Genomic DNA, 12,930 nt, shown 5'->3' on the forward strand with positions numbered 1-12,930 from the left:
ATACTGACAGGGGGTAGGAATAACTGCATATATAGGAATAATATAAGAATAACTGCTCTTTTATAGATTATAATACAGAAGCATCTAAATAACTTGTACAAAATAAAAAAAGGTCATACAATACATATTTGTACAAAAAAGGTAAAGTATATTGCAACCAAACCAGTTAATTAACTATTAGACATTAGCATGAGACAGATGTCAAACCATTCTTAATTCACTGTGAATTAGTGTGTGTTAACATGACCTCAAGCCTCGAGCAGCTGTGAGCATGTTAACACACACACAGCTTTGAGCAGATCCTGCGGGAGAGGCTGGGAATACACAGAGGTCTGCTTTCACACAACGTGATTACATCTTTTTATTTGGATTGATTCCCTTACATGGAGATCCATAACTGAGATATTCTCCAAACTCCGGCAGACAACATGTGTACACACAGACCAGAGCTGTAATCATCTTCTAATTAACTCTGTATTATATCACCCCTTCTATTGTCTTATTGCCAAACTAAGCAAGAGTCACAAATCTCTAGAGTGAAGCAACCAATCAAAAAGATAAGATATGAATAAATAGAAGTAAATACATTCCCCTCCAAATGGAAACAAATCTAAACAATTAACAGAACACAATCAGCAGATATCAGCAATGGAAAAATCCCACCTCTGCTAGCATGGCTTCTGTAATTAGACAACGACATGCCGCAGTTGTTCTGATTTCATGTGTTTATACAATCCTTTATGGACGCTATAAATACAAAGACGTGGACATATTGGAGAATGTACTGATGTTATAGACATCTTTCTTCACTTGAAAGTCATGCGGATAGTTTCCATATGGTGCCAATTACACTGATGGCAAAATGCAATGGGAAACATTGGGAATGGGAAGAAACACTATTTTAATTAATTCCCTCAGAAACAGTACAAGTCAATGACAATAAGCTTATCTTTTCATGTCCTATAATAATTAATTCAAAATATACATATTTTGATAAGCTTCTAGGCTATATGAATTAATCTATAGGCAGTGTAGAAGTGTATGCAGTTAACAGGGATCTCCTCTCAATTTAAGACACTGTCTACATTGCTTATCCACTTGTACCAGTATAGATAGATAGATAGATAGATAGATAGATAGATAGATAGATAGATAGATAGATAGATAGATGTGTTTAACTTACTGTGCACAATGTTTAATATGAATCATCAGATGCATAATGAATCATCAGTGTGCATCATCATCTATGTGTATCTGTTCAAACAGCATCTGCCAACACCTCAGCTGTAGCCTCAGGTCAACCTTTGCTCTTCAGGTTGCTATTGGAGTCATGTTACAGTTCTTCAATAAAGAAAACATACAGTGGGTACGGAAAGTATTCAGACCCCCTTAAATTTTTCACTCTTTGTTATATTGCAGCCATTTGCTAAAATCATTTAAGTTAATAGATAGATAGATAGATAGATAGATAGATAGATAGATAGATAGATAGATGTGTTTAACTTACTGTGCACAATGTTTAATATGAATCATCAGATGCATAATGAATCATCAGTGTGCATCATCATCTATGTGTATCTGTTCAAACAGCATCTGCCAACACCTCAGCTGTAGCCTCAGGTCAACCTTTGCTCTTCAGGTTGCTATTGGAGTCATGTTACAGTTCTTCAATAAAGAAAACATACAGTGGGTACGGAAAGTATTCAGACCCCCTTAAATTTTTACTGTTATAACTCAAACAGAAGTCTCGCAAGTGGACGACAGAAAAATGTAATGTTTTGCTTAAATGGCATGATAGGCTGCATCCGCGGTTGATTCCTTCATGGTTTTATACCCTTTTAGCTCTGTTTTTTTGGCATATACCTCTACTCGTTACCCAACATTAGGAGTCGGACGTAATCCAGACCTCTGAGTCAGAACGCCAACCTCTAAATGATGCAAAACGAAACTAGCACTGATTTAGACAAAACTGAGACACACATAGTTGGAATCATATATATACACACACACTGGCCTGAGGGAAGCTTGGGAAACACATGGCATTGATAAGCTCATAAAGAGGGGTGATGAAATGAAAGATTTACTGGAAGAGCCCAACCATTCACTTGTTCATATCCCACTTCATCCACCAGTGCCATGGGAAACAGGATCCCTTTTGCCCAGAAAAGTGGCGGAAATGATTCTTCCTCCATCTGACGGTCTACTCTGCCATCTATTCCTCTCATATTTTTCCCCTCTCTGGCCCCTTAAATCTTTCCCCCCACTGTCTCTTTTTCTCTATGGACTGAATTTTCCACTCTGGCACATAGATAAGATCGTACCACTCACAGGATGCATTGAAAAAAAACAAAAATACAGTAAAGTTTTGACTTTATGTGCCAAGACAGCATGCTAACTGTCATGAACACTCAAAAGTGAGGGATTTGGAATGCTCTACATACACAGCAGCTTCACTTACCACACTACTAGTGCTCTGGATTGGCATACTCAACTAGCAATTGTCTTAAATGATAGAGTTTTTGTTAGCATGTTACTAAGTTAAAGCCGTAATATACTCTAATAGGCACAAAATCCTTTTTCTAAAATTTGTATCAATCTTTTTTTTTTTTAGCATTGAATGACGATCATCTCTTCTTCCATTGTGAATTATTTTGAGCCTACTGAAATGCATTATGCAACTTAAATTTCAAACTTTAGTCTACATCCTCCACAGTTGTGATCTGAACATGAAACAGCAAATTGTGACCCTTGAACTGTGATTTGTCATGCAGGGTCAACTTGACTCAGTGACAGCTAAGGTCCATCTTAAATGCTAAAGCAAGTTAAAGATGAGTCAATCGCTTGTTATTGGGCTGGAGGTTATTTCCTGTGGTTTAAGGTTGTAGACGAGGTTGTATCACACCAGACAGACACACAAAGAGAGTGGTACTGACAATAATTCCCTTTCATCTTTGTTTTCAGGAAATGCATTTCGGGAAAAATGAACTGGGGTATTTCCATGTAAGTGGGTAAAAGTAAAAAAACATTAACAGACCAGTGAGGTCTGAGACTTTTGGTCACCGTCACTGTAGGGTACACTAGAGGTGGTTAAACTATGTTTTTATTGGTTACAGACCAGACAGAGCCAGCTCATCTTTACTGTATGACTCGAGTGAATAGTTCACCCAAACAATGACGGATATAAATAGAATATATCTTAAATCAAAAGAGCAATGAGTCAGTCCAGATAAACACCATCTGCTGCCAGCTGTTGTCCTGGGGAGGGCTGAGATATTTAGATTGGTTGGTAGATAATTGTTTGTGGGTTTAAACAATGGGCCCACTTCAAAAATTTAGCATAAAACAGACAACAACTTTAAACAAGATATATATATATATATATATATATATATATATACTCGCTCTTTATTTTATTTTATTAAAATTATTGGGATTATTTAACTGTTAACTTAAATATTTATTACTCGGATCAGTGCAGGTCATTGCATCACTCATAGATTCACATAAGTACCAGTCTCCATCATTGTGAATCTTAATTTCTCACAAATTTGTTGACTTGCTGTGATATTGTTCCTAATATATGTTCATTTTGGTGGCTTTATTATTAGTATTATTAGTATTATTTAAGTGTCATCTCATGGAGTTCTGAACCAAAAAAAAAAGCATAAAAGGCAAATGTATGATGGTATTTTTTCCATGTATGTGTCATTAGAAGATGCTTGAGTCATGACAGAGGTTTTCAAGAAATATTCATGATTTAAAAAATGACAAAATGAATAATCAACAAGTTGGAAGGTGGATGACTGCCCTGACCAATCCCTATTTTACCCAAGCAACAAACTACAACACTGTTTATTGAGAAACTGCCATTAACAAGTAAAACATGGCCAGACATCACATCTCAAACTGTCATCACACTCTACTTCATAAGGAACTCTATAAGGACTTCTACGATTAGAGTAGGAGTTTAATAACTCCCAAATGGCTCCTGAAGTCAACTAGCCATTCGTGTCTGAGAGTGCTTCCTCTAAAAAGTATTTGGCTCCTTTCCTATTTTCTATGGTCCACATATTTGTGTTTCTAACAGAACTGCTAGCTTTCAACATATGGACATTCCCATTCAATTCACAGATGAAGCCATCTAAGTGTGCAGCTCTAAATCTGTGTAAAATCCAATAAGGCCAGTGCTATGAGGAGGTGAATAAAACAGCATTCACATCTAATAATGCAACAGAGCCCAGGGAGGGGACGAAAGCTTAAGAGAGAAACGTGAAACAGCTGAATGGTGTTTGAGTGGATTTTCTATATTAAAGAGCAGAGGAGAAGGGCTTATACTGATTTCTGCTGCGCTGAATAAAACATCTGCAGGTTATACTCTGAAATGAAGTACTGTTTAGGGTCAAATACAGTGTGTAATCATTTAAAATGTGAGATTTGTGTTGCAGGAGTGCTCAGTGTTTTTTTTTTTTTAAACTCAAAGCTGTCTAACATTTTTGTGATAGCACTTTAAGATGGAGCAAGAGTTAGGCGGACCCTCCTTGAACCCATGACTTGGACCGATGCCATGGCACTCTGACCTAAGAGGGCTTAAGTGTTCTTGAAATTTGTCTTTGTTCTGTCTTGCGAGGTGCTAACAGTGGGAATGCTGGTCGACGCTCTAGAAGGTTTTCAGTTTTTTTTTTTTTTAAAGGTCATGTTCTCTAGAGAGGATGACCACTCCCCACTATGGCAAAGCTGATGACTATCACAGCCAACATTGAGGGTTTTGAATGGTCATGCCTGGTACAGGAACTTTTCAGTGAACATATAAAACCAGACTAATCAAAAGATTACTTAAACGTGCTTTAGATGGGTAACAAGACACGTCTAGTACCCTGGAAAATCAGAAAGCAGGATTCTGGGAAAATAGGTTTCCACTGTATATCCAAACTGTACACTCTAAAAAATGCTGGGTTAAATACTACCCAGTGCTGGGTAAAATAGGGACAAACCCAGCAATTGGGTTGTTTTGACCCAGCAGTTGGGTTACTACCCAGAAGGTTGGGTTAAACATTTAACCCAACCACTGGGTCAAAACAGCCCAATTGCTGGGTTTGCTCCTATTTTACCCAGCACTGGGTAGTATTTAACCCAGCATTTTTTAGAGTGTACCCATACTGCTCTTGAGTTCATGCACTAAACATTTAATATCCCAGATATCTGAAGAAAAATCTGTTTATGCATGAATGAATCATGACAAATGATCAGTTAACCATTCATCAATCCATAGATTAAACAGTGGGACAAGTAAATAATAAGATGTGATGTTGTAACAGATCTCACCCAGAACTGTGATAGCCTGTTGTGGGATTCAAACCTAGAACCTTTCGGTTATACACTGAAAATTATTACCATTGTACTACATCATTTATACTTTGATGCTTCTGCCTTGACTCTTAAAATGCAATAATTCATGAAAATCATTTTATGACTTAGCTGAAATTATGAAAAACAAAAGTAATCATCAAACTGATTACTGTTTTGGGGTTCAAACTTACAACCTTTCAGTTACCAGTCCAGAATTGCAGTTGTACCACACTATTAAAATGAGCTGCATTGATTTTTGCAATCTGCAATGGAAATCAACTAATCAACTTTTAAAGCTACAAAAAACATATATTTAGATTTATTTTTTTTATTAAAAATAAATATTTATGGCAATTTATGACAATTCTGTCTGGTAAAATGTACATTCTGAACCCTGATTCCACATAGTCACTGAAATGCATTTATGAAATGCATATAATCATTTAACCTAGTCATTATAGGAACTCATGTCTGAAAATGATCCTATTCAGCCAGTGAGCTCAACTCCAAGCATGATACAGCTCTAGACAAACTGCAAGCTCTCTGTGTCATGAAGAGTATTTCAGTGGGTTGCGATTTGCTGATTGAATAACGATTGTGGCATGTTAAACCACTCACTGTTTCTTTGCACATTGACCAAACTTTTGCCAGTGCCAAGGAGTGACGAATAAGGTTATATAAAACTGGGTATCACAGTAGTTTCTCTATACAAGGTCAGCAACTATGAATAAAGCAAATAGCTTTACAGCGTTGCTTGGGACTCTAGATCCCAGGGTGCTCCTCTGGAGCCATGCCTGATATGGTTGTGCCAGCGCTGGCATCCATTGGTCTTATCAATGAGTCTTTCACTACGGCTGTGTGGTGCGGGGGTGCGGCTGCCAACACTGCCGCCCCAACACAGAGAGGCCTTCAGTGCAGAAAACACACAGAGAGAGCTAGCCTTTAAATACATAAACTCCCATTTTATACGCCCATGTTAATCTGAAGAGGGAGTGAAAGAGACATTGATAAATACATTATGACCTGATGAGAAAAGGGAGAAATGGTCTTACCTTGGCTTCGCATTTCTTATGAGTGGCTGTTTTGCAGACTGTGGGCGGTAAAGAGAGGGAAATGTGTTGGTCAGAGAGGAATACAAGGAATCTTAGGGAACCCCCTAGTGAACTATAAGATGCAACATAATTTAATAATTGATGGGAGTTTGTATCAGGGATGAATAGTATTAAAATAGCATCTTAAATCTTTTTTTCTTATGATTATTAAAAATTTCAATCAAAGTTTAGAAAAACATTACTTCAGTTCAGAAAAAAAAATTACAATAGGTAAAAGTCTAGAAGTCCATGGAATAGTGTTATTTTAGAATTATATAAATACAAATTTAGTATTTCTTAATATTTTGAATAAGCTTTTATTTCTATATTTTCTGTTTTAATTTTATTTTTAGTAATTATGTTGTGTTTTTTGTTTATTAATTTTTTTATTTTAATATTTCTATATAAATGTATTTTTATCTTAAGTAATTTTAGTACTTCAACATAAACTTATTTATTACATTTTTTATGTAATTTATTTATTAGAAGTTTTTCAGCTTTATTTCCATTACTGAAAACGATTTCTAATAGTTTAATAGTTACCAATAACATCATTGGCATGGAAAGATATGAATTTTTTTAGGGCTGTCAAAGTTAACTGTAAAACTGGATTAGGATTCAGTGTGAAAAAATACAAATACAAATAAATTGTAAATTAAAAAATTTGGTAATTTCTCTTCAGTATTATACTTAATTTAAAGGTACTTTGAAATAAGCATAAATATTTTCCAGATAATAATTTTTTTTCATAATTTGATTTTTCTTTAGTACAGTAACATTAAAGTAAATTATTTAATTTCATAATCTATATGTTTTCTTTATAGTAGCATGCTTCTTCTCAGTATAAATTGCGAGACATAATTTTTTATACTTAAAAATGTCACAAGGTGGACATCATATTTGTGGGTCCTCGGCATAAAAAATGTAAAAAAAAAAAACCCTGAGATAAAAGCTGAAATGGTCAGATGTTACTCACCTCGACAAAAAGAGCCCAAATTCTCCACGCTCTGCCTGCACACTCCACACTGCCGCTTCTTTTTGAAGGTCTTTTCTTTAAAGACGTGGGGCTCGCCCTTCCCCGCCTGGAAAAGACAAACACAACATTTCAAAAAAGGCTTTGTATTTGACGTTAAACGCATGCTTCTCTCTCAATCACTGTCTGTAATTCTGTCATTTTGCCATTAGTTCAATATTTCTCCAAATAAATCTTCTCTTGCGTTCCGCTCTTCCGCCCGATTCCCTTTACTGACCTGAACTCTCCTCTGGATGTCAGGCCTCTTTCTCTCTTTCCATGTACAGCAGCTCATTTTTCAATGCTGAGAACAAAAACAAAAACCCGACAAAACCTTTTATCTGAAAGTGGCACATCTTGCGGTCAGAAACTTGATGAGGACGCTTTGGTTCACACAAACAACTCTACATAGCAAGCCCACTGTGTAGCGCTTGACTACAAAATACCTGACAGCCACACATCCTCCTTAAATACTAATTTGTATGTTATCACTTCTGATGAGGCTCAAGACTAACAACAGAGAGCACAAACTCATCATGCAGCATGTTTGTACACTGGGTTTGGTTTGGTTTTAACTCTGTATGACGTCCCACAGCACAGCAGCATAATGCAGCTTTGTGTTTGGATGTGGGTTTTTCCATTTGGCAGAGAGGTACAGGGGTTTAGCACTCTTTTCCACTCTCTCTCTCTCTCTCTCTCTCTCTCTCTCTCTCTCTCTCTCTCTCTCGACCCTGTTTGGACAGCTGGCGAGAAATGCAGTGTGTGCCCATTAGGTGCCATAGCCACAGCTTCAATAAGCTGGCACTATTGTTTGGACAGCTGGCGAGAAATGCAGTGTGTGCCCATTAGGTGCCATAGCCACAGCTTCAATAAGCTGGCACTATCACATACAGCCATTGGAGTTCCTCACTCCACAGCCATTGTCTTCAGGTACAATGGGCATCTCCAATGAATATATTCCTACAGAACACAATACTTTTTGTATTTTTTTTTTTAAATGTTAAAGTACTTTTTCAATTTCAATGTAATGTATAAAACAGTTAGAAGTACTAATTACTAATTACATTTGACTCTGGATGATTAAACAAATGAAACAGGTGAGCTCTAAGCAAGAAATCACCTAGAACACCCTGCCACCCACATAGCAACACTCTACCAGCAACCCAGAACATAATAATAACAACATATAATGCCCTAGCAGCCATCCAGAATACTCAACTACCCAAATAATATCCTAGCAACCACCCAGAACATCATAATACATAGTAACACCCTAGCAACCTTTCAGAACATCTTAACACATAGTAACACCCCAGCAACCACCCAGAACATCATAACACATAGTAACCCCCTAGAACATCATAGCACAGAGTAACATTCTGGCAACCACCCAGAACATCATAACACATAGTAACACCCCTAGCAACCACCCAGAATACTCCGCTACCCACATAATAACCCTAGCAACCACCCAGAACATCATAACACATAGTAACACCCTTGCAACCACACAGAGCATCATAATACACAGCAACACCCTAAAAACCACCCAGAACATCATAATCCTGCCACCCACATAGCAACACTCTACCAACAACCCAGAACATAATAACAACATATAATGCCCTAGCAGCCATCCAGAATACTCAACTACCCAAATAATATCCTAGCAACCACCTAGAACATCATAATACATAGTAACACCCTAGCAACCTTTCAGAACATCTTAACACATAGTAACACCCCAGCAACCACCCAGAACATCATAACACATAGTAACCCCCTAGAACATCATAGCACAGAGTAACATTCTGGCAACCACCCAGAACATCATAACACATAGTAACCCCCTAGAACATCATAGCACAGAGTAACATTCTGGCAACCACCCAGAACATCATAACACATAGTAACACCCTTGCAACCACACAGAGCATCATAATACACAGCAACACCCTAAAAACCACCCAGAACATCATAACACATAGTAACACCCCTAGCAACCACCCAGAATACTCCGCTACCCACATAATAACCCTAGCAACCACCCAGAACATCATAACACATAGTAACACCCTAGCAACCACCCAAAACATCATAACACATAGTAACACCCTAGAAACCACCCAGAACATCACAACACATAGTAACACCCTAGCAACCACCCAGAACATCATAACACATAGTAACACCCTAGCAACCACCCAGAATATCATAACACATAGTAACACCCTAGCAACCACCCAGAATATCATAACACATAGTAACACCCTAGCAACCACCCAGAACATCATAACACATAGTAACACCCTAGCAACCACCCAAAACATCACAACACATAGTAACACCCTAGCAACTACCCAGAACATCATAACACATAGTAACACCCTAGCAACCACCCAAAACATCATAACACATAGTAACACCCTAGAAACCACCCAGAACATCACAACACATAGTAACACCCTAGCAACCACCCAGAACATCATAACACATAGTAACACCCTAGCAACCACCCAGAACATCATAACACACAGTAACACCCTAGCAACCACCCAAAACATCACAACACATAGTAACACCCTAGCAACCACCCAGAACATCATAACGCATAGTAACACCCTAGCAACCACCCAGAACATCATAACACATAGTAACACCCTAGCAACCACCCAGAACATCATAACACACAGTAACACCCTAGCAACCACCCAAAACATCACAACACATAGTAACACCCTAGCAACCACCCAGAACATCATAACACATAGTAACACCCTAGCAACCACCCAGAACATCATAACACATAGTAACACCCTAGAAACACCCTAGAAACCACCCAGAATACTCCGCTACCCACATAACCCAAGCAACCACCCAAAACATGATAACCACATAGCAACACCCTAGCAAACATCCAGAACACACCAATACACACATAATACCCTAGCAACCACCCAGCACATAACCACATAGCAACACCCTAACAATCATCATATTCTACACTTTCAGAACCCCATAGAAATGCAGTAAAACCTTCTAAATACACTTTATTTCATTAGCATACTGCACCTATATAGTTCATAATAATGATCCTGTTTGATGTTAAATACATTTTTTAAAATGTTATAATAAATAATTGGTTAAATAGTAGCAGCTTTGGAACATCACTTGATGTCCAATGTAAAACCTGGGTCCTGAAGTAAAAGCAAGTAAAAGCAGATGAACATTTGTTAGTGGTGTCACTGCAGCCTGTCCTCTCCTCATTCATAACTGCTTGTTCTTTGACTGTACTTTGACACAAGACTTCTTCAGTATGACGAAGGTGGTTGAGAAATCTTAATAGCTGACTATAATTGCTTAATCAGAGAAACTCTTTCATTCACTATGAACAAACATAAGTATCAGCTGCTTCAGACGTTAGCAAATGCCCTGTAAAAGTGCCCCATGACAAATGTTATGCGTTATGCATTAAAGCGTCCCATTTAAACATCCACGGTTACTAAGAAAGCCCTCTTTCTGGATTAATCAAACCAGATCGTCTCGTGTTATCCCTCTCAGAGATCTCGGCCAGATCACGTTGATTTGCTTGGCTGCTCCAGGAGTTCAGTTTGCCCACCCAAATGGAAATCATCAGCTGCTTTTCCCTTTCTCTTTTACAGCTCCTTAATGCTTGGATTTCCTTTCTTTCTTCTAATTTCAGCTTCTAGTTTTTCCCATGTTCACTCTATTCATTTTCCTTAACTTTAGCCAAGGGTCAATGACGTATAAAAGTGTCCACGATAAAGAAAATAGAAACACATGTGACAAGCTCCCAGAACTCTGTATTCATGCTGGTTTCAGTTGTTTTTGAAAAACTTTTACAGTATATTATTTTCATGAAAAGTTTCAATTTAAAGGCCCAATATGTAAGATTTTTTTATTAAAATATCCAAAAAACACTAGAACAGTGTTATATATTTTGCTGACTTGTGTACTAACATTATCCCAAATGTTTCGAAGAATGTTTAAATCCAGAGAAATAAGCAATTTTAACTAGTGACACGGAGCGTGTCCATAGTGTCATTGTGTCGCCTGCCAATGACGCCATAACCCCTCGATTTCCGGAAGCGGTCGACTGTGGCATAATAAAAGCTCTGCTGCTTTCGAGCCGTGTGTCATGCTCGTTCAGCGGCCTCGTTTTGCTTCGACAGCTTTCCGCCTCACTCTGCTTCATACTACGACGTTAATAAATCTTTAATACATTAGCTCATCCATGAACATGATTTCTGCCCGAGTCCCGTCAGATTGCATCGTCTGTGGGGATGAAGACGACAACTCCCATGATTCCACACTCAGTCACGGAGTCATCTAACTACGCCTTTGTTTCTTTGTTTGTTTTGAATATGTGCCCTCTAGTGGCAAAAAAAATACATATTGTGCCTTTAATGGTTCATTTAGTGACATTTTAATTACATTTAATGGCACTTTTTTTGCATTTAATACATTTAATGGCAGATATTTTTCAAATATTAATAAATCAGTAAAGCAGTTTTGTTAAGTGACGTAATAACTGATGTGTAATTATATATATATATATATATATATATATATATATATATATGTGTATGTGGAATATACTGTATATGTAAAACAATTAGCGCTTTTTTTGTTACATATTCTGGTAAATAATCAACAGAAAAAAAAGCAATTAATCACATATATTGATATTTTCTCAAATAATTTAAAAAAATCCCCAAATTCAGATAATACAAATACAATACATTACTCTGGCAAAAGTTGCTTTAAAAGTCCCATTTGTTTGATTTATTTGTATATCATTGAACATATTTGTCTAATTAATTGTACTACAGTTTAATAAACTAAAAGTTGAAGGTCCTTCAACTCACATAAATACATTTTAAAAGCTTAAAAAGCAACTATTAAAGCCACCTGACAGAACCCCAATGTACTTGGTCCTCTAATTCTGGCCTGCAAGTCAGTGTTTTTGTCATTTAACCCTATTACGCATAAAAGTGACCTTTCTGTGCACCCTAATTAGCTGAGCATAGAACATACATTATAAAGCTTACCTTTCCACTGATAAAGTCCACAAGGGTCAAGGACACAAATGAAGAAATAATCAGCGCTCCATTACCTGCACTAAGTAACCCCACCCCCTTTAACCGAGTGTGCAAGATCCCGTCTCACAGGTCCGGCACTCTCTGAGGTGTGACTGCAACACCCGTCAACAAACTAACCTAATCCCCGGCCAACAGTGTGCCAAGAGTGGCTAGTCAGGGTAGGGACGGCCCCCGGGGCACGGAGCAGAGACAAGGAGGGACTGTTCACTTAATTTTAGCCATCCTGAACAGCATGCCAAAGCTCTCCAGCAAAAAGGACAGCCTTTGAGAGAGAGAAAACCCTCTCCTTCAAACTCAATGAAAGAACAGAAGAGGAATTGAACAGACAATCTGGATATAAACAGACACAGAAATGACA

General features: G+C 37.6%; 1 protein-coding gene across 7 annotated transcripts in view; it reads right to left on the bottom strand.

Annotated features, from left to right (window-relative positions):
* The window catches only part of LOC107551538 (tensin-2), a 55,934-nt gene that overhangs the window by 26,127 nt on the left and 16,877 nt on the right, over positions 1-12,930 (bottom strand). For 5 of the 7 annotated variants that reach the window (XM_016233163.1, XM_016233164.1, XM_016233161.1 and 2 more), the window contains exons 2-3: positions 7,414-7,519; positions 6,399-6,436 (exon numbers count right to left, since the gene is read on the bottom strand). In XM_016233163.1, the coding sequence (XP_016088649.1) occupies positions 6,399-6,436; positions 7,414-7,519 (144 nt within the window). Of the gene's footprint in view, positions 1-6,398; positions 6,437-7,413; positions 7,520-7,687; positions 7,754-12,930 lie in introns of all 7 variants that reach the window. The other 2 variants (XM_016233166.1, XM_016233165.1) reach the window with 1 other exon arrangement.

This window comes from Sinocyclocheilus grahami, unplaced genomic scaffold (genome assembly GCF_001515645.1).
Source record: "Sinocyclocheilus grahami isolate Dianchi unplaced genomic scaffold, SAMN03320097.WGS_v1.1 scaffold426.1, whole genome shotgun sequence".
Lineage (NCBI taxonomy): Eukaryota > Metazoa > Chordata > Actinopteri > Cypriniformes > Cyprinidae > Sinocyclocheilus > Sinocyclocheilus grahami.